At 35.8% G+C, this 18,656-nt stretch overlaps 1 protein-coding gene across 3 annotated transcripts in view; it reads right to left on the minus strand.

Annotated features, from left to right (window-relative positions):
• LOC134529546 (potassium voltage-gated channel unc-103) overlaps positions 1–18,656 on the minus strand; it is a 408,698-nt gene that overhangs the window by 120,829 nt on the left and 269,213 nt on the right. For 2 of the 3 annotated variants that reach the window (XM_063363750.1, XM_063363749.1), the window contains 2 exons: positions 16,111–16,292; positions 2,067–2,087 (listed from right to left, as the gene is read on the minus strand). In XM_063363750.1, the coding sequence (XP_063219820.1) occupies positions 2,067–2,087; positions 16,111–16,292 (203 nt within the window). The remainder of the gene's footprint in view (positions 1–2,066; positions 2,088–16,110; positions 16,293–18,656) is intronic. The other variant, XM_063363748.1, reaches the window with a different exon arrangement.

Genomic DNA, 18,656 nt, shown 5'->3' on the forward strand with positions numbered 1-18,656 from the left:
ACTGTAACTTCAGTCATAACCATTATTTAATCGTATGCATACGTTTTGGAGCATTCCCAATTGTATGATTTTAGGTAGAAATAAAGCAATTTATCAAGCGTCGTTTCCCAAAATTTGTTCCTTAAATACATGATTAAAAATATCATCATCATAATCTGTTCAGAATAAACATTAAAAGATTGTATTCTATTTTTAAAAGGGTAAAAAACTAGATTTATATTAAAATATTTTAGTTATTTTACAGAACTTTCAAATGAAAATATTTTATGTTGTGATGTACATTTTCTAAGTTACTGCAAAGAGGGTTTATATGAAGTTCTTTAAGTGACAGTCTTTCTCAAAATATTTCTTTAACTATGATAAAATCAAAATCAGAAAGAAAAACGTTTAAAACTGAAAATTTTGTTATATTTATTGTATAAGTAACCCAGACCTAATACGCAGACACGCGCAATGAATATAGTTTTAAAATACAACGGAAAAATTAAGCAATTCAATTTAGTTAAAATACGGCTTATGAGTATGTTAATTTTCAAACTATTATTACGAATTTTGTTCAAAAGACCAAGAAAGTAAATATTTTTGAAACCCTAAATATCATAATGCAATAAGAAATTTAGAAAAAAATTTCATATTATTACAGAAATTATTTTCTAGGCGTCCAGAAACCAGAAAAATTAACAATATCAGTTTATTTAACTCTGAACATTGCAAAGTTTTGGGTTTCTGTATCTTAGGAATATCGAGATTTGAACGTGAGATGGAAATGTTTTTCGCTTGCACTAACTCCGAATGATGAAAGAGGTAAGAGACAGTTGGTTCAACGTACCATATAATATACCTTATAGTGTTTTTAAAGTAATTTACTTTACTTATCTTTCCAACTATGGAACCGTAAGTTTGTATAGAAAGGCAAGACCAAAAATCAAATATCGAGAGTGTTGTTCAAAAATGTATTAAGACTCGTGGCCAGAGAGCGTAATGAATTTCCGCCGGCAAAACCTTGAGTAAAGTTGATCAAATCTGCTGTTGTCGCAAATAAGAAACTTAGCATTATCGCCACCCAACTGAAAAATTGGCCCAACATCTGGTTGTATAAGTCATGTAATTTTTCGAATTTTATGAAGGGACGTGTAAGAATTGTCTACTGCTCATAACTTATGAGGAGAAAATATTACCCTTTAGACATGCTGTGAAAACATGTTTATAATATATAGTTTTGTTTAGCTATGCTTAACCAATACAATTGGACATTTTTGAAAATAACAAACTAAAGAACTAAAAACATAAAAACCACTTATTCCATTCGGTCCTTAAACAAGTTTAAATAATAATCATTCACTGGCAAATACAATTTAAGAATGTATGTGTTATTAAACATATTTTCACCAAAATTGTTGTGCAAAAGCATTTTTAATGTAGGGAATTTATATTTAAATATTTAGTTAGATGAAGTGTTTGCATTTTTCCTTCCATAATATAATATAAAGAGACTTAAATTTTAAAATGTTCATTGTGACAACACTTCATATTAGTTTACCAAATAAACGTTAACATATTTTGAGCGTTTAGGAATCAATTAATAAGAGTGTTTATATTAAAAATATTTTAAATTGTGAGACATAGGATTAAATATTCCGTGGAAAAGCATGATACAACTGGTTTGTGCTGAAGTTTGATATCATTCAATAACCATTTTATATTTATATTCTGATCAAAGATTATTTCGTAGCTTTTATTATATAAACACTTAATAACATACTTCCGGCAATTAAAAATAATATTTTTTTCTAAAAAATTATATCTAGCTGTAATCCGCATTAGTAATAGAGTTGTGTTAATTTATTATAGTTTTATTAATTGGATAGCTATATTATTAATAATAACTACCTACGTTTGTAAATACTCCATTAGCTTAGTGCATGCAAGCAATAAAGAGGAAAGAAAACACTCCAAAAGCCAACATGTACAAAAGCAAAATAAATGAAATGGTTTCAAAATAAAGCACAAAAATGAATCAAAAACGTTAGTTAACAGGAAATAAAATAATTATAATGGCAACTAACCTCATCTGCTTCCGAAGACAGCTGAAAAAATATTAAATAAATGGTAGCTGATACATGTTTCTTAGCGTTTAAAACACAATATTTCATTTTTTTTACTTCTTATACCTTAAAATTAATGTTTATTTTGACTGTCAAAGATTGCTTACTATAAATAAATCATTTGAAATTTTGTTTAGGCAACGTATTAAAATATAAGAACTAAATTTGTTCTCATTTAGCGTTTTCCAACTGTTTCTGACAGACAGCATCTGATGAAAATGTAAGATTACTTCTATAACTAACACTGTGATTGTAAATTTTAACTCATAAAACTAAAAAAATATTTTATTTCATGATTAATAGTAGGTAATAAAATAATGTCCGTATTTATACATAAGTTTTTTTATTTATTTCCAAAATAACATGTGAATGCTTGCAAATGATCTATAATAAATTATTAAAGTTTTAATCTTATACATTTATTAAAAATTTGCCTTTTTCAAGAAACCGGTTAAACAATAACATAAATTGTTTGTAGCATGATTATTTATTTATTGTTTATTTAAAACTTACACTAAAAGAAAATTTAATGAAGCGACGTAAAAAAAATAATTTTATTGACTATCATTTTAAGTATAAATATTTATTTATGACTCCCTAAAATCAACAAAATAACTTCAATAACTGCAATAACTTCAAGAAAATGATGTCACCTAACCTTGAAATACCAGCAGAAAAACATCTGAATTTCATTACAAGGACATAAACTAACTGGAATTGAGAAATATGTTTCACATTCATTACCCGCCTTCCTCACTTAGGTTTGTGGTAAGGGAACGCACCAATGCGTCGCTGTGCAGCATCCAGGTTCAGATATAAAAAAAAATGTGATTTGTAGCATCTAACCTAGGTAACGAGCAAATTCGTGTCTACTTTGTTGCAAATACACTCATAATACAAAACACAGACACGAGCATGATAAATATACGCAACTTGTGTTTTAAACTATATTTATTGACACGAATCACACTAAGATTTCGCACCCACCGCTAGAAGGCGTTGCGGAAGCGTCTAAGTTTACTATTGAAATTTTAAACTATTTAATGAAACGCTCCGATAAAAGCTAAAAAGATTTAAAAAAAAAAATACCATAATCCTGGTTTGGACCTGATTTTCTGCAAGGAATTTTATTGAAATACTGTCCATCTCCTTAACATTCACTAAACAGTTAATACTATAACTTTTCCCTTGGGCTTTGTGAAATTTGTATCCCGCCATCCGCCACAGATGGCAGCGCCGCGGTTACACATTTCCGTTCCAAGCGACTTCCGTTCAATTAGATTCCTACTAAATGCCGTAAACCGAGAGCTGAGATGTTACACATCAATTGTTACGCAGTTTCGCACTGCGTAACTATACGACTACCAGGCAGCGCCCCTGGCTATCTGATGGATACCACCCGCAGCACAGGGGCGCGCAATGTTCGAGTCCTGCGCGCCGGACGGCAATGCATCGGGGCCGCTCGGGCCGCTTCGACTCCGCCCGTCTTCGCGGGCTTCGTCCGGAACAACCAGAAACCTCTGTCTCCTGTAAATTCCTACACGTAATGCATGCCAAATTGCATCCCGCATGAATGTGCCCAGGGTTTTCCCTGTGTCTATGCAGGTTTTACCTGGGCCCAACCTATCTCTAGTTATAGTCTAGATTTAAGAGTGAGGGGAGTTAGTCATGGCGCCAATCGTTGCCATGGCTGGCCAATCCCCTCCTAGCACACGATGCATGCGACCCTCTCCCTGCATGGCTAATCCCAGCATGACTAGGCGTATAGGCTTCGGCCTGAGACGCACCTAGGTCCCTCCCTAACCCGGACCCCTCTAAAATACACTTAGTTTAAGTTAGGTTAGAAAAAAAAAATCGGAACAACCAACGATGACGTACTTCCACCGGCGGGTATCCAGACTGTTCCTTGGTCGGGCCCCGGCGGACTATATAAACCGGCCCAGCCAACGCTTCTGCAGGCAGTCTCCGACTGGCCCAGCAGCATGAACCTGCAGTGACTACCATCTACACCACCGGCCTCCTCCGTCACGCTGCCCGACGACGTGCCGACCGCTTCAGGAAGAAAACGGTAAGAGATGCCGTCAGAATCTAAGTCCGTAAGAGACTCTGAAAAATTTTCAACCCAGTAGAAATATAACAAGTTCACGAGGGACTTAGAATAAATTCAAGCCGAATTAGTTTGGACTTAGAATTTTCGCAGAGTGAGGAAACAGAAAATTTGCCTCGTCTGTATAATGAAGGGAACTGTCTCGTGAAGGTTACGGGATAAGTAAAGTAAATGTTTGACTGGGGTTGAAAGTAAAACGGCAGTGGGACAGTGTGGCAAGAGACGGAGGAGAGGTCGAGTACCGCATAACGTAAAGTGTACCAACTTGCAATACGTTGAGGCTTACCGTAACGTAACCAACGTAGTTTTACGTAACGGATTCGACTGAACTGTCATAAGTTCCCGGACTACACGATCAATGTAACGAGCACTCCTGAGAGAACTTCAAAACGCAGCTACTTCGTTGAACGACTGACGAGCCGAGTAAAGATAAAGACTGCTCGCCGCAATATTGGCGGGGCGCCACGGCATACCGATGTCAGTAACCAGGAGACTTTTGAATACGACCCGCTGAGTGTAAGAACGTGTGTGTAAGAACGTGAACATTTTAAGTGTCATAAATTTGGTATTGAGACTTACACCAGAAACACTGTTTAACTTTAAAGAATCAGACCGCGATGAGAGAGAATGTAAACTAGTTACGGATAATATTAACTGTACTATAAGCGATTTCATGTCAGTTCCCCTTAATTATTTTCTTTCACATTTTCTCATTCTCTAATTGTAATTTGATTTGTTTGGCAAATGTTAAATTCATGTTAGTACAGTTAGTTAACGTAATGTTGAATGTACCAAAAACCAATTGATTTGATGTTCATATTTTCTGCTAATATAATTTGCTGTTTGCTTTATAATAAGGGGTTAATTTAATGTGTGTGAAATATAGATAAGATCCAATATTGTTAATTATATTTTTCTGTTCACAGACATCGTGGGCACTTGCTGTAATCGTCAAAATAAGAAATCAGAAGGGTGTCATATCTGAGCATGCGTGTATTGAAGGATGTGATGTTGTTATTACAAGTTTTGTTAATAAAAGCACTTTTGTTTCACGAACTTTAGAACCACTTTCTGAGCTTCTCCCCTTGTCCTCCCGCCCTTCCGGACTGGAGGTAACACAATTAACTTTGAGATTAAAGTGGGCTTGTGAAGAAACTAATCATGGAACTCACTGCCGCTTCGTGTTATTCTTGTCGTGGCGGAATGCGCGCGTCTTTCAAATATGGCGCGCCAAGTCGCCCCTCAACCGACACCGGAGCCCAGCAACCCTTCAACCACTCATCATCTCTGCAGCAGCAGAGGTATCTCGGTCGTGCTCCGCTGGCTCTGCGGCCGGTGTGGTCACACTATGTCCGTGATGCCTTTGATCACGCAGCCCGGAATCACCGTCTGGTCGCGGGAATGATGACTTCACGTCGTATGACTCTCTCTGTCTCGATCTCGCAAGGTCGCCATGTTGACGCCATGCACACAACGCGCTTCTTTTTTGGTTGATGCACGCGAGGACTTACACGCCCGGGCGTTTCAAAGTTCAATTCCCCGTATCGCTGTCAGCGTTTTACGTTACAAAGTCCGTCCGCGGGAAATGACCGTCGTTAAATGGAAGTGCATTCGTGCAGGGTGTGTTTTGCGTGATCACACAGCGTCAGCGACTACTGCACAGCCATTGGTCCGTCAGTCTGCGGAAGATTCGCCCCTCGCAACATACAGAACCCTAGGCGCGTGACCCCTGGAAACGTGACCCGGCGAGCCGAAAGCTGAAGGGCCAAGTTGACTGAGACCGCACCTGTAGTGTGCCGTGTGCTTAAATAACGCTCTCGCATCCATCTGTGTTACACGCATAGTAGAGTAGCTGACGCCCCAAGAACTAGCACACAGGATGGCTCTAGCACGATAGCCGGTGCCCTCGATGTCTTATCAGCATCAGTAGCAATCCCTTCCCCCCACCCCGGGTACAGCCAGTAGACGACATAGTTATGACAGTACGTCTCACATTTAACGACAAACACTTCATTCATTTTCAACCCTATTAAAAAAATATTAAGTCGAACTTGACAGCGTATTATTTTATTCAATTAATTAAAAATATTTAACATTAATAAATCAAAAAACAAATATTTAAAAAATTGAACTGCAATAAATTTATTCTCTTTTTCTAAAATATTCAAGTTTACGGTTACCATCGAACCTATAAGTTTATTAAATATTACTTTAAAACTCAAATTAAATAAAGTTAAATTTAGTAAACAAAAACTGTTATCTTTAAAGCCAAATTAAAAAAACTAGTAAAAATTGTTTATATTTAATTCTTAAAAGTAGAATTTATTCATTTTACTATAAAAACTTCTTAATTATGATTCAAAAAATATATAACTATGTTAATATATAAAACAATATTTTAGTTTCAATGCATGTTAGTGTCTCACCTATACAATAATATTTACAAAATAAGAAAAATTATTGTAGGGTATTATTTTTTTTAAAATTATATAAAAATAATATAATGTTTTCCTCTCAGTGCTGAAAAAATAAGCTAACAAATTGTATTATCAGTAGGTAAATTGTGTTTGAAAGAATTTCAATATGTATTCAAATATTCTAATACAAATCCATACGATCTAGAATAACCATTATTCAAAAAATCAATAAAAAATATAATTGTATCAATACACATTTCATTATTTAATACATTAAATAAATACATATATTTAAATCAACTTATTTAATAATAAGATTTATTTGTAGTACTAACAGGGAGTGTAATTTAAGTCATGATTCGTATCGCTCATCTATCAATATAGTTTACAAATAAATTTTGTAAAAAAAATATGATCCAAATATTTTTGAATAGTAAAATTAAATCAAAATTAATAGTTACAAATTTTTGAATAAAATACTGTGACTAAAATTACAATATTTTATTTCCGCAAAAAAAACTTTGTTTTATCTTTACGGAAAGTGCAAACACAAAAAACTATTATTCCAATTTTGAAGTAGTGCATATTTTTAAAGTAACAGTTAATAGGGTACTTTAAGGTTTTTGAATTATAATTTTGAAATACGTTTTGCCAATAAGAATTTTTATTTAGAGAAATTTGAAAAATTACCAATTAGATACTAAAGTTTACGTAAATAATTTACCTAGAAATGTTTAAAGATGATATTTTAACAAATTAAGTTAATATTTTTATATTATTTATTAATATTATATTTGATTAAAGTTAGAACGTTTTTTCACCAAAAATGTTTTATCTTTGACAGTGTACTGACAAACGACTAAATAAAAAAAATTAAACTATCAAATTTTAAGGAATATAATATATATTATAAAATTTAAAAAAAAAAAAAAACAATGGGTTTCACGACAAAAAATTTCATTTGTATGGGAGATCAAAAATCTAACCTTAAATGTCACAAAAATTGGTTTTAAGATATTAAAAAGATTTTGAGGTTTTGCATAATTATTAAGTTGAAATTAGTTAATAAGAGACATATGAATACACAATCTTTCAGAGAGGAACATAATTTCATAGACAATTATTTTTAGGTTAAAAACTGCAACTAAAATATTTTATGAGCATACTGAGGAGCAGTTAATGTTATCCGTTACAACGGAGCCTGAACTGCCTTGTGTTAACGGCGTTCTGAGGGATCTCGTCGCCGCAAGCCTCAGCGAGAACTGAGCGACAAACAGCCATACTTCTGACCTCTTAGCCCACGTGTTAGAATATGGTGCTCCAATAAAAATTGTTGACTACTACAGCACCCACGCATAGATCAGATGATAAAGTGCAATTCTCTGTTCTCTACAGTTGAGGGCAGGCAATGCTTAAGGCCATTTATGTGAATATTTAACCAGAGAATTCGAATCGCATGACCTCGAGGCCATACTTCAGAGGCTTCTTGGCTTATCTGGGCTGGTTACCCTGGGTTATCACTAACGGTATGTTTTTTTTGACGTGACGTCTAATAAATCGATGAACGCCGGCTGCACGCACGAAAAAATGTCCCGTTACGCTGTGTCCCGTTACGCTCATTGTACGCTTGCGCCGCATCTATCTCTCTTCCACTCTATTGGAACAACCATCGATTTGACTTTTTCGAGACACATTAAACTTGAAACACTCCCATTCGTTTCCTACTTTTCCTATCATCGTCCTATCCTTAACAGAATAACACATATTGGAAGAAGTTAAATAGCAAACATGTATAAAAAATATAGTTAAAATAATCTATTCGTTAAAGTAATAAACATATTTAAATTAATGAGTGCAAATAAAAGTAAATTTATCAATTAAATTGTAGATTTCATTTCACTCCTTTGTATCTATACAAAATAGTGATAATTCAATAAAAATTATTCAATTTTATTCAAAAAAGTATGCAATCATTTCATCAGTGTTTTGTTATGACGTTGTCACTTTAAACTATCGTCCGTAAACCGACTTTACAGACAACCAATATTTTGTTTTGTTTTGTTGAGGATCATAGTTGTTTGAGTTACATTTGGTTCGTGATTTAGGACTCTATGAACTGGAGATGGGTCTTTTGCCTGGACGGCGCTTGTGCGATCAGCATGAACAGCCAGTTCGCGCTAAGCGGAAGTGACGCAGCAGTGAAGAGCCGTGTGACAGGAGGACAGACAGCTGTCACGAGCTTCTAACCAGGGACTAGTTCACAATTTTTAAAACTGCCTACCTGCCAAATGTGTTCCTCAATAAAATGCCCAAATATTTGTAAACTTTGGCTAACTCTACTAAACATCTGATCAAACATTCACAAGTTAGCACGTGAAATTTGTCCCTGTATAGTATTGTTAATGGAAGAATAATTTCAGTATTGATGAAAATTAAAGGTTAAAAAAAAATGATGATTTTTACTTGGTGCATTTTCTTCTGTTATTTCTAAGCTTCAGTTGTAAAGTAGCAAGTCATGTGGAGTCATAGTATAACGTATATTTACAAGTTACAAGTAGAACTGTACAAATGGCAGGGGTTGTAAACATTTTGACGTAAGCTGGTGGAGGTGGTTTGGAGCAACGAGGGCGAGTGCAGTTGGCAGTTGGCGCAGCTGTGGGACAGCCGTGGGACAGCCGTGGGACAGCCGTGGGACAGCCGTGGGACAGCCGTGGGACAGCCATGGGACAGCCGTGGGACAGCCGTGGGATAGCCGTGTGACAGCCGTGGGACAGCCATGGGACAGCCGTGGGACAGCCGTGGGACAGCCGTGGGACAGCCATGGGACAGCCGTGGGACAGCCGTGGGATAGCCGTGTGACAGCCGTGGGACAGCCGTGGGACAGCCATGGGACAGCCGTGGGACAGCAAGGAGTGACGTGGCGAAACATTGCTGGAACCATTGCGGTCTAGCAGGCCGTGTCCGGATTTGCCTCTGGTTTGTACTCACGCGAGCTTGGCTCCAGAAGTGACATCACCAAGGCTGTCCTAACTGGAGGAGGATTATGCAGGTATGAAAGTAAGTGAATCTGTGGTCTTTTCGCGTTCTTCGAGTAAACGAACGTCGCCATTTTGAAACGTTTTGTAAGTTATATTTAATGTGCACTTAAGTATATTAAATATTAAAAATACTGTAATTTGATACATAAATGATAATAAATTAAATATAAAAAATAAATTTTTAAACATGTATGTAAGGAAATTTTTAAAATTCATGCTCATACATAACAATCGTATACAATGTAACAAAGGTATAAAAATAAAATACACTGCGATAAATTCGTGTGATGATAATAATACTGTTAGAAATTAATAAATTTACTTAAAACATTATTTTTACAATCAAATTTATTTGTTTAAAAAAATGTAAACTAAATGATTGGCTTGCTAATACTGTTTGAAGAGGCCAAACATTGAATCCATCCGGTTTGGTCAAGCACGTCCCAGCGGCACTTTAAACACGAAAGGTCGCAAGTTGACAACAGCGTACTGGAATTCGGACACGGTACAAGTGTCCGCCCACTTTGTTTTGTTGCTCTGTCCAGCCCACACACCTTCAGCAACAACGTGGTATTTCAACGTCAATTACAGCAAACCTGTATATGTCAGCTAACACAATCAAGGCTGTACTGCATCGCCGAATCCTTTGCGAAATGAATGGCTGGATTAATTGAAAATACTATTTTAATGTAAGCTGCTTAAAGTACTGATTAAATTACGCAGTACTTTGGTACTATCAAGTTGGGCGAATGAAAACAAAGTATTCGAGTCGAGGTCTTTTCATATTAAGGTCCACTTGGAAAGATTTTTTTTTTTAAGTAAGGTTTAATGTCTACGCATTGTTAATATTGAAGCTGCCTCATGTTTAGTGCAATTTTATTTTATTAGTGCAATATTATTGCAGGTATGCATATAAACCGGCACGTGGAAAAGAAAGTGTAAGAATGATAAAATTTCACACTCCACAACTCCCGTTTGTTTCTTTAAATTTGTTGCATGTTACGGCAAATCAGTAAAACGTATTTTAAGAGTCTTAAATTAAGTAACACAACCAGAAATTAAACCCAGTTAAGTATGCCTCCCCCTCTTTCTTTTGACCTAACAACAATTTTTGAAGTATTCCTTTAAAAATTAAGCGCAAAAGAATATCTTACATTACGGTATATTTCAACCATTTCAACCCAATGTTTCTAGTCTACATACTGGAATAAAATGACAACTATGTTAAAACTCCACGGAAACAACATTCGACCTAAAAATACGATAGACATGAATTGTGGCTAAAATATGCTCTGCGATACATTAAGCATGAGTTAATTATAAGCGTATCTGATAAAAATCGTTGAAAAACTGAGAAAATGTTAACACGATAAATCTCCGAATGAAAAACACCCAGTGTTCACGAATCTCACACACCTTTCACAGAGTGCTCAGACATTATCCACAAAACGCTCACACAATTCTCTAACAATACTCACATTCAGTTATATGGCTCTCTACAGTTAAACTTCTATACTTTCTAACAATATTTGAAATGGTTTGTTCCACATGCATGATCTTGTTACAATACAACGGTGCTTGAAGAGTTAATCACCTGATTGGTATTGTCACCAAGTACCATTGCATTATTGAACATTTTTCGTACAAATATCAAAACTGATGTTGGCTGGTACTTTCTCCACTAGTTTTTCCTAAAAAAAAAGGCGCCGTTACATACTCACTTCCCTCATTATATAAAATATTTTATATGAGAATTAAAAAATCCCGAACAATGACCCTGTTTGACACTTTTCCTAAGAATTTCAACTTCACTTTTAGCTCTAAATACATTTATATAAGTATCTATATCTGTATATCCATGTGAAAATTTTAATATTTGGTAACTGAAATAGCTACCAATTAGTGTAGCATAGTATTTTATGCATCGCAAAATAATTTATTAAAAAATATATCTTCCAAACAATTAATTTCATGTAAGAAGTAACAATCAATATAAAGTGTACATCGTGTCTATAGAAAGCACTTATTTAAAATGTCTGTAAACTGTAATTCTTAGCAGGAAGTTCCAACCATTCTCACAACTAACTCATAGTTAGGTTGCAGAGATATCCATGATGCTCTACACTTTTCACTGAAGTTCAAATAGCAACACTTTGAAGGAAAAAAAAATGGTACAAACAGATGTACTAATAAAATTGTTTTCTGGTTCAGGAAAATAATTTTTATAGTTTTACTAAAAGCACCTATTTGAATAACAAATGTTTGTGTTTAAGTGATCTTACCATTAAGATTTGAAGAAAAAAAATCCCGTACATCCCATCTGTAATGCCTGGGCATTTATTTACACACGTAAACATTTATGTATGAATTAGGTGTTGAATAATGGGCGTTAAAGATAATTGACAGTCAGAGCAGGTAAAAACAATGTTTTTTTGGTCATTTTCAGTTCTTTTTACCCATAAGTAAATTTTTAATGAATTATAATTTAGGCTGAGTCACACATATACAAATTAGTAGGCTACATTGAAACGCGTCTGAAGCATTCAAAAGTATTTTTAAATTTCTATTTGGTCAAGATATCCTAAAGGTACTTTCTCTACTAGAAGGTGATTCACAAAGTGTTATTTGTTAGTAAAATTAAAAAAAAAACTTTTCTGTATTAACACTTTCTTTGCGGTCATTAAAGAGTGGACTCATATCGTTTATATTAAAAAACACTTTTAAAAATTTTTGATGTCAAACATGAAAGCAATAAAAATCGAGATTAACTAATCATAATTAATTTACAAGCAGCAACTATTTTACATTTTTTGTTAGAATGCTCATGCCACTTGATTCTCAAAGTGAGCACACATTGTCTGTTAGAAAAGATTGAGTGAAGTCATACCTAAGAATTATTATAGACAGCGAAGAAATGGGTAGGTAACTTCGTTGTGTTTATCACAAATCTTTACTAAAATACTACTGCCTGCAACAAAAGCGACCATAGGAAGACAGTAACAAAAGAATGATGGTTTCCTGGGGTAACGTTCAACATGCCATGAACATACTTCAGGATGCAACTATACTTTCCATTGATAATTTTTCGTTATATTGGTGGATACTATAATGATGTTGATAAATTTTATAATTTTGGTAGAATTATCTCAAGCTCAATAGCTGTGTTATATTATTCTTAATATAGGCTATTACTTATATGTTAATGTTAGTAAATGTATAAGAATATTACTTACTATTTACAAAATGTAACGAAGGCTGCTTCCCTAAGTATTTTTTAAACAAAAATGTTCATGAGACCTGTCGCATTTACAACATGCGCGTGTTGCGATCAGAACTTATGATTAACGTGTTTTTATGATAAGTTATCACCTTCAAGTGAGCACCAAAATTGTAGAAATGACAGGGCAAAAATTGTTTAATTTTGGTATAATAATTTTGTGCATATAATAACAGAGTTTTGTTTATTTAATATTTCCTTCGACGTAGTAGCTAAAAGGTTTTTAGTAAAAAAAATTACATTATTTTCAATATAAACACGAATTTTCACGTTATCGATGCAAAATCGAAACAACTTAAAAATAAATTATCCACACCGTATCGTACCCGAGTCACAAGCACGGTAGCCAGACGCTCTTTCGGCAATTTTTTTTTAAGTAATGGTCTACGGCTTTCGCCAGAAATCAAATACAATTCGCTTATTCGTTTCATTATCATATTCAGCTCAATCGTACAGCCATGCCCTAACCGGGACTCGAAAACAGCCCCACCGTAAGCCGGTGTGCACCTGACTATGCTACGGAGGTTAGCTCACGGCCACCCTGGCTTAGCGATTATGATTGTAACATTACGGGTACATAAAGTTATGACTCGTTTGTTGGTCGGCTATTTAATGAGAGCAATTGAGGGTTGGGTTTTCTTCTTTACTGGGTTCATTGCTTTTGGGAAGTACTTTACTGTCTAAAAGGGACGTTCAGATCGTCGACCCGAAGTTCACGCCCTTCCCTTGTAAGATGGTAGAGTAAGTTAGTCATGGCATCAATTGCTACCATGGCTGGCCAATTCCCAAACAGAGCACACGATGCATAAGACCTTCCTCCGCATGGCAGAAACCCAGCATGACTATGCGTACAGGCTTCGGCATTACTTGCTCTTAGTCTTCTCTAGCAAAGACACGTTCCAAAACAATACCCTTAGTTCCAGTTGGGTTAGGGAAAAAAGATATAAATTGGCCAACACTAGGTGCAATGAATTCGTTGGTCTGCAGTTAACCACGGTGGTGCAAGCTGAGTGTCCTAGGTGGTCATTCACTAGTGCATCTCGCTCTTTGTGGGTTCGACCTTACCGCTCCGGGCATCACTCATATTCATTAGCTTTAAGTCGGTAACTACGTGGTTAGGAGGCGGCCATAATCTTGGAAGTCCCTTAACCTCAAAACCCCGCATACCCGGGCACACATACGGCGTTCAGAGCTTCAGAAGAAACCACGCGATTTGAAAACTGCTCGAGATATCCGAGTGTTTCCTGTTTACAAAAAGCATTTCAGAATACTCTGAGGGCGGAGGAGTAGGGTACACTAGGTACGGTTGTGGCAGGGTACGGTAGTGACAGTCGTTATAACCGCGAAACTATACGGAATATGGCGAAGAGTATAAGGGAAGAGAGGCGTGGCGTGTAAGTCTGAACACGTTCCCTTGGATTTCGTAAGCGCGCGACATTAACCTAAGCAGGAGCCTACATTGCTTTTCAACAGTCAAAAGTAAGTTTCTTTGTTTGATTTCTTTTAAAAATTACTGTTTCTTTATATACATATAGATTACCTCGTATTTTTTCTTGTTATAAGTTGAACATTAGTAGTTAACTACGAGTGATTACTTTTTATGTAGATTGTTTGGTTGATTCATGGTGATTTTTTGTTTTCGAAATTGTGCGTTGGGTATGGTTGTGACAAAATTTATGGGTACGGTTGTGACATATATTTATTCGTTTTTTCTTTCTTTTAGATGCCCAGAACATGAAGAAAAAGAAAAACGTTTGACGGCTAAGCAGGTAAAGAAAACTCTAACTGAACTAAAACGAAATAATAAAGGGAAAGGAAAAGGAAAAACCAATGCCAAGAAAAGAAAGACTTCACAATCGTCATCCGATGAAGAAGACTATTTCTGTCTAGTTTGTGTAGGCGCATATTCTGAAAGTAGGGCTGGCGAAAAATGCATCAAGTGCCAAGGAACAAGTGTACTCTGGTCCCACGTAGAGTGCGCAGGTAATAGTCACCATTACATTTGTCGCAACTGTGATGATGAATCTGACTAGATCTCAGTTTAGAAACTTTTATTATTTTATTTTATTGTTATTTTAAACTATTATTATTAAAATTATAGTAGAACTTTTTACAGTCACCTACAGTAAATTTAAGTTTAGTTAACGTTCTGACTGATTCTAAGAAGACTGTTATAATATTAGTTGTTACAGTGCCTTATTAATTATAAGAACAAAAGTGATGTCAGGTTTTTAGTTCACGTGCTATATAAATGTTAACATTATTTAGAATAAGTTTATGATTTGTTATGGTACATATTTATAACAATAACAGTAACTATAAACCATTTTCCTGTATGTTTATGCCTGTTACTACCGACCCCAACCACTGTCACAACCGTCCTTGGGGTGTGGTCAGTTGTTACACTTTCCTTTTTTTAATTTAATCCTATGACTAATACAGCGTATTTAAGGACAATATATTAGTATTTTTATGTAGACAAATAAACAAAATACAATTCGTGTTACTTTTTTCCCAGCTAACTGATAAATTAACAGAATTATTGGCGAACAAACCAAAATTGTCACAACTGTGCTCAGACTACCATACAGCTGTTTCCGTGTTTCACACACTGAATTTTTAGAACAGTAAAAATAGTTTTCAGAATCAATTTTAGGCACAAAACAAGGGACTTACAATACTTTTTTATATTAATTTATTTGCCATGTGTTGTTATGGTCACAGCTCAGATCTCACAGTTGCCCTATGCACGACGAGAAAACTGTGCGCTAGTCCAAAGTCTTGCGTTAGAAGACCAGCGAATGCCAAATTTTACATCCCGCCTTACTTTCACAAATACATCCATGAACAGGCGGGCCCTTGTCCATGATCGTGCAACGAAAACCCTGTAAAAAAAAAAAACCAAAAACGAGGCGTATTGCAGAGGATTCGGGTTCGAAATCCCTGATGTAGCTTCCTGGTGAAGTTTTCCACGGTTTCCTTAAACCAATTCTTTCCCCCAAGTACATTCGTCTGTAATGATTGACCTCACTGAGACGAGATGTTAGGCCCAAAAAAATAAAAAAATAGATACAGGCTATATATAATGTTCACCGGTAAACATGAAGGGAAAAGGAACCCAACACGATGGCCCGTTTGAACTGGCGTGAGAAGCACGTGTGCTCACCTCGTCAGTGTCCGACCCGAACAGCAGCAGGTCGAAGGGGATGGCGGCCACCAGGTCGATGAGGAACCACCCCCTGAGGTAGTGCACGGCGATGCGGCCGGGATGCGACACCACCTCGTCATTGTTGTTCACATACGTCGTCCTGAAGTTGATAAGGATGTCCACGATGAAGGTCACGTCCACTGAGGCGGACAGCGAACGGGAACTGTATTACTACCAGCGCTTGCGTACCAGTTGACGATGGAGATGGAGATGGAGATGAATGTGATGAAGATTAAGATTATAAAGATGAATATGAAGATAATTAATAGGATGAAGATGATTAATATAAAATGGTAACGACGATGAAGATGATAAAGATTAAGAATATGAAGATAAAGATGAAGATTCAGATAATGAAGGTGGAGATCGATGTGATGATAAAAATTAAAATCATGGAGATGTGGATGAAGATGAAGTTGAAGATAATGATAATGAAGATGAGAATGATGGTAAAGATGATTGTCAAGATGATGAATATGACAATTACTAAAATGAATATAATTAAGATTATAATAAATATTAACTAGGGCATAATTTATCATTGACAGCGAGGTCATTAGAGACGGTAACACACTATTACACATAGTAGCCGGGGTATTGGGACAAAAATCGCCCTTGGCCTACAGTTAGGAACTACCCTAGCATTTTCCAGGAGTAATTTCGGGAAACTATGGAAAACAAAAATCAGGAATAGCCAGATGGATATTTACACGCGGGCCCTCTGAAGCGCAGATTCTGTGTCTTAACGCTACCCCACCTGGTCCGATCATGGCATTGTACTAGTTGGTAATGATGAACGTGTTATTAACGTCTCGTAGAGATTGGGTTCGTTTGTCACTGTTAGGATTGAAGAGATTAATAATGGTGCACGGACGTAATGAAATGCTGGAGGGAAACGGGAATGCCCCGAGAAACGTCCGCCATGTTTCCCCACTTGCGAATACATTGTGTTACACCGCCGGCTATGAAGTGATCTACCACTGTTCCTTTTTATTACTTTATGGCTCATTGGTTATTTTTTATTGATAATGAGCCAACTATCCTCCTATAATGACTTATTATTGAAATGTTGATATACAATTTTAAATATGACATTTCACTGTCTATGTATGTACTAAAGACCAATGCCAATTACTACCCACGCCATATCCGGGACTCGAACCCGGACCCGTCGTACCAAAGGTCGGTGTGCCTCCAGCTGCACTGACAAGGTTGGCGAACCACTTAACCACTACGGCCACCCGTGGCATGATGTGTTTGCGAACTGTGGGATGACTCGGCCAACCATGCGTGCGACCTCAACAACCACAGAAAATTACTTGTATTCGTTTGGACACGGCTTCCAATCCCAGTACAGACATCCTGAATTTGGTTTCCCATTCTTCCCCCTAATCACTACGGACAAATGCTGTGGTGTGCCAAAAAATGAAACCAAGACGAACAATAGATGTTTTAACCAAAAGTATATGCTCAAGAACAAAAGAAACATTTAACAAAATTATTTTTTATGCTTGTGTCTAACATGTTTGAGTTTTTAATTCTTTTATTATACTGTCTGATTATAATCATAAGGGTCATATTTAAACTGGGCAATAAGGCCAGTGCACGATTGTCCTGAATGTGTTTCAATTACGATGTTATACGAAATTAAAAACCAAAAATACTATACTTTTATTTCATTTTGGCTAGATATGGCCACATTCCTAAAAATGTAATATGTTCTAGCGAAAATTTGTAACAAAAACTAGCCAATCACTTTAAAAAAATTGTTAAATATTTTTACAAGTTTTCATACTCAGGCAAAGTTTATACACTTGGTTCTCTTGGAAATTCAAGGTTACTGAAGTGATCATGTACTGTAATACTCTTTCGTTTGTTAAATGTGTCACAATAATAACATTTGTATCAATATAACAAATATATTTGTTGCCGCCAGAAGTTTGAAAGAACATGCGTGAATTCTGCCACACGACATTTTGCTGTTAGAAAATGTTCCAACGCTGATGTCATGGCGCAAAACTTGAGGAATTTTGGACAACCACAAGCATCGCTTTCATGGATTCATTCGAAGACAAGTTAAACTCTTAACACATTTTTTTAATGACGCTGTAATTGTGCCACAGTTTTTTTTACACGCCTTTGGGTAATTTAAACCCATAACTAACCAACAGAGTGTACTGTTGAATAACACGCAGCTCATTCAAGACAAATGATTTCTTTAGATGATAGCAGACAACAAAAAATTGAATAAGTTTGAAGAAAATGCACAACCATAAATAATAATTATCTGCAAAAATCATACAAGTGAAACTTTCGGGTGTTTACCCAACACCACAGTTTTAGAAGTTTCAGTTAGTATATGGTATTTTCAACGAATAATGCCCTTCATATGCATGAATGAGTAGTACCAGAAAACTGTATTTTCGTATAAACTACGTCATATTTCAACTTATGAGTGATTTGGTCTGTTGGTAAGAGGGCGATCATGTGCATGGAAAAGAGAA

Source organism: Bacillus rossius, chromosome 2 (genome assembly GCF_032445375.1).
Source record: "Bacillus rossius redtenbacheri isolate Brsri chromosome 2, Brsri_v3, whole genome shotgun sequence".
Taxonomy (NCBI): Eukaryota; Metazoa; Arthropoda; class Insecta; order Phasmatodea; family Bacillidae; genus Bacillus; species Bacillus rossius.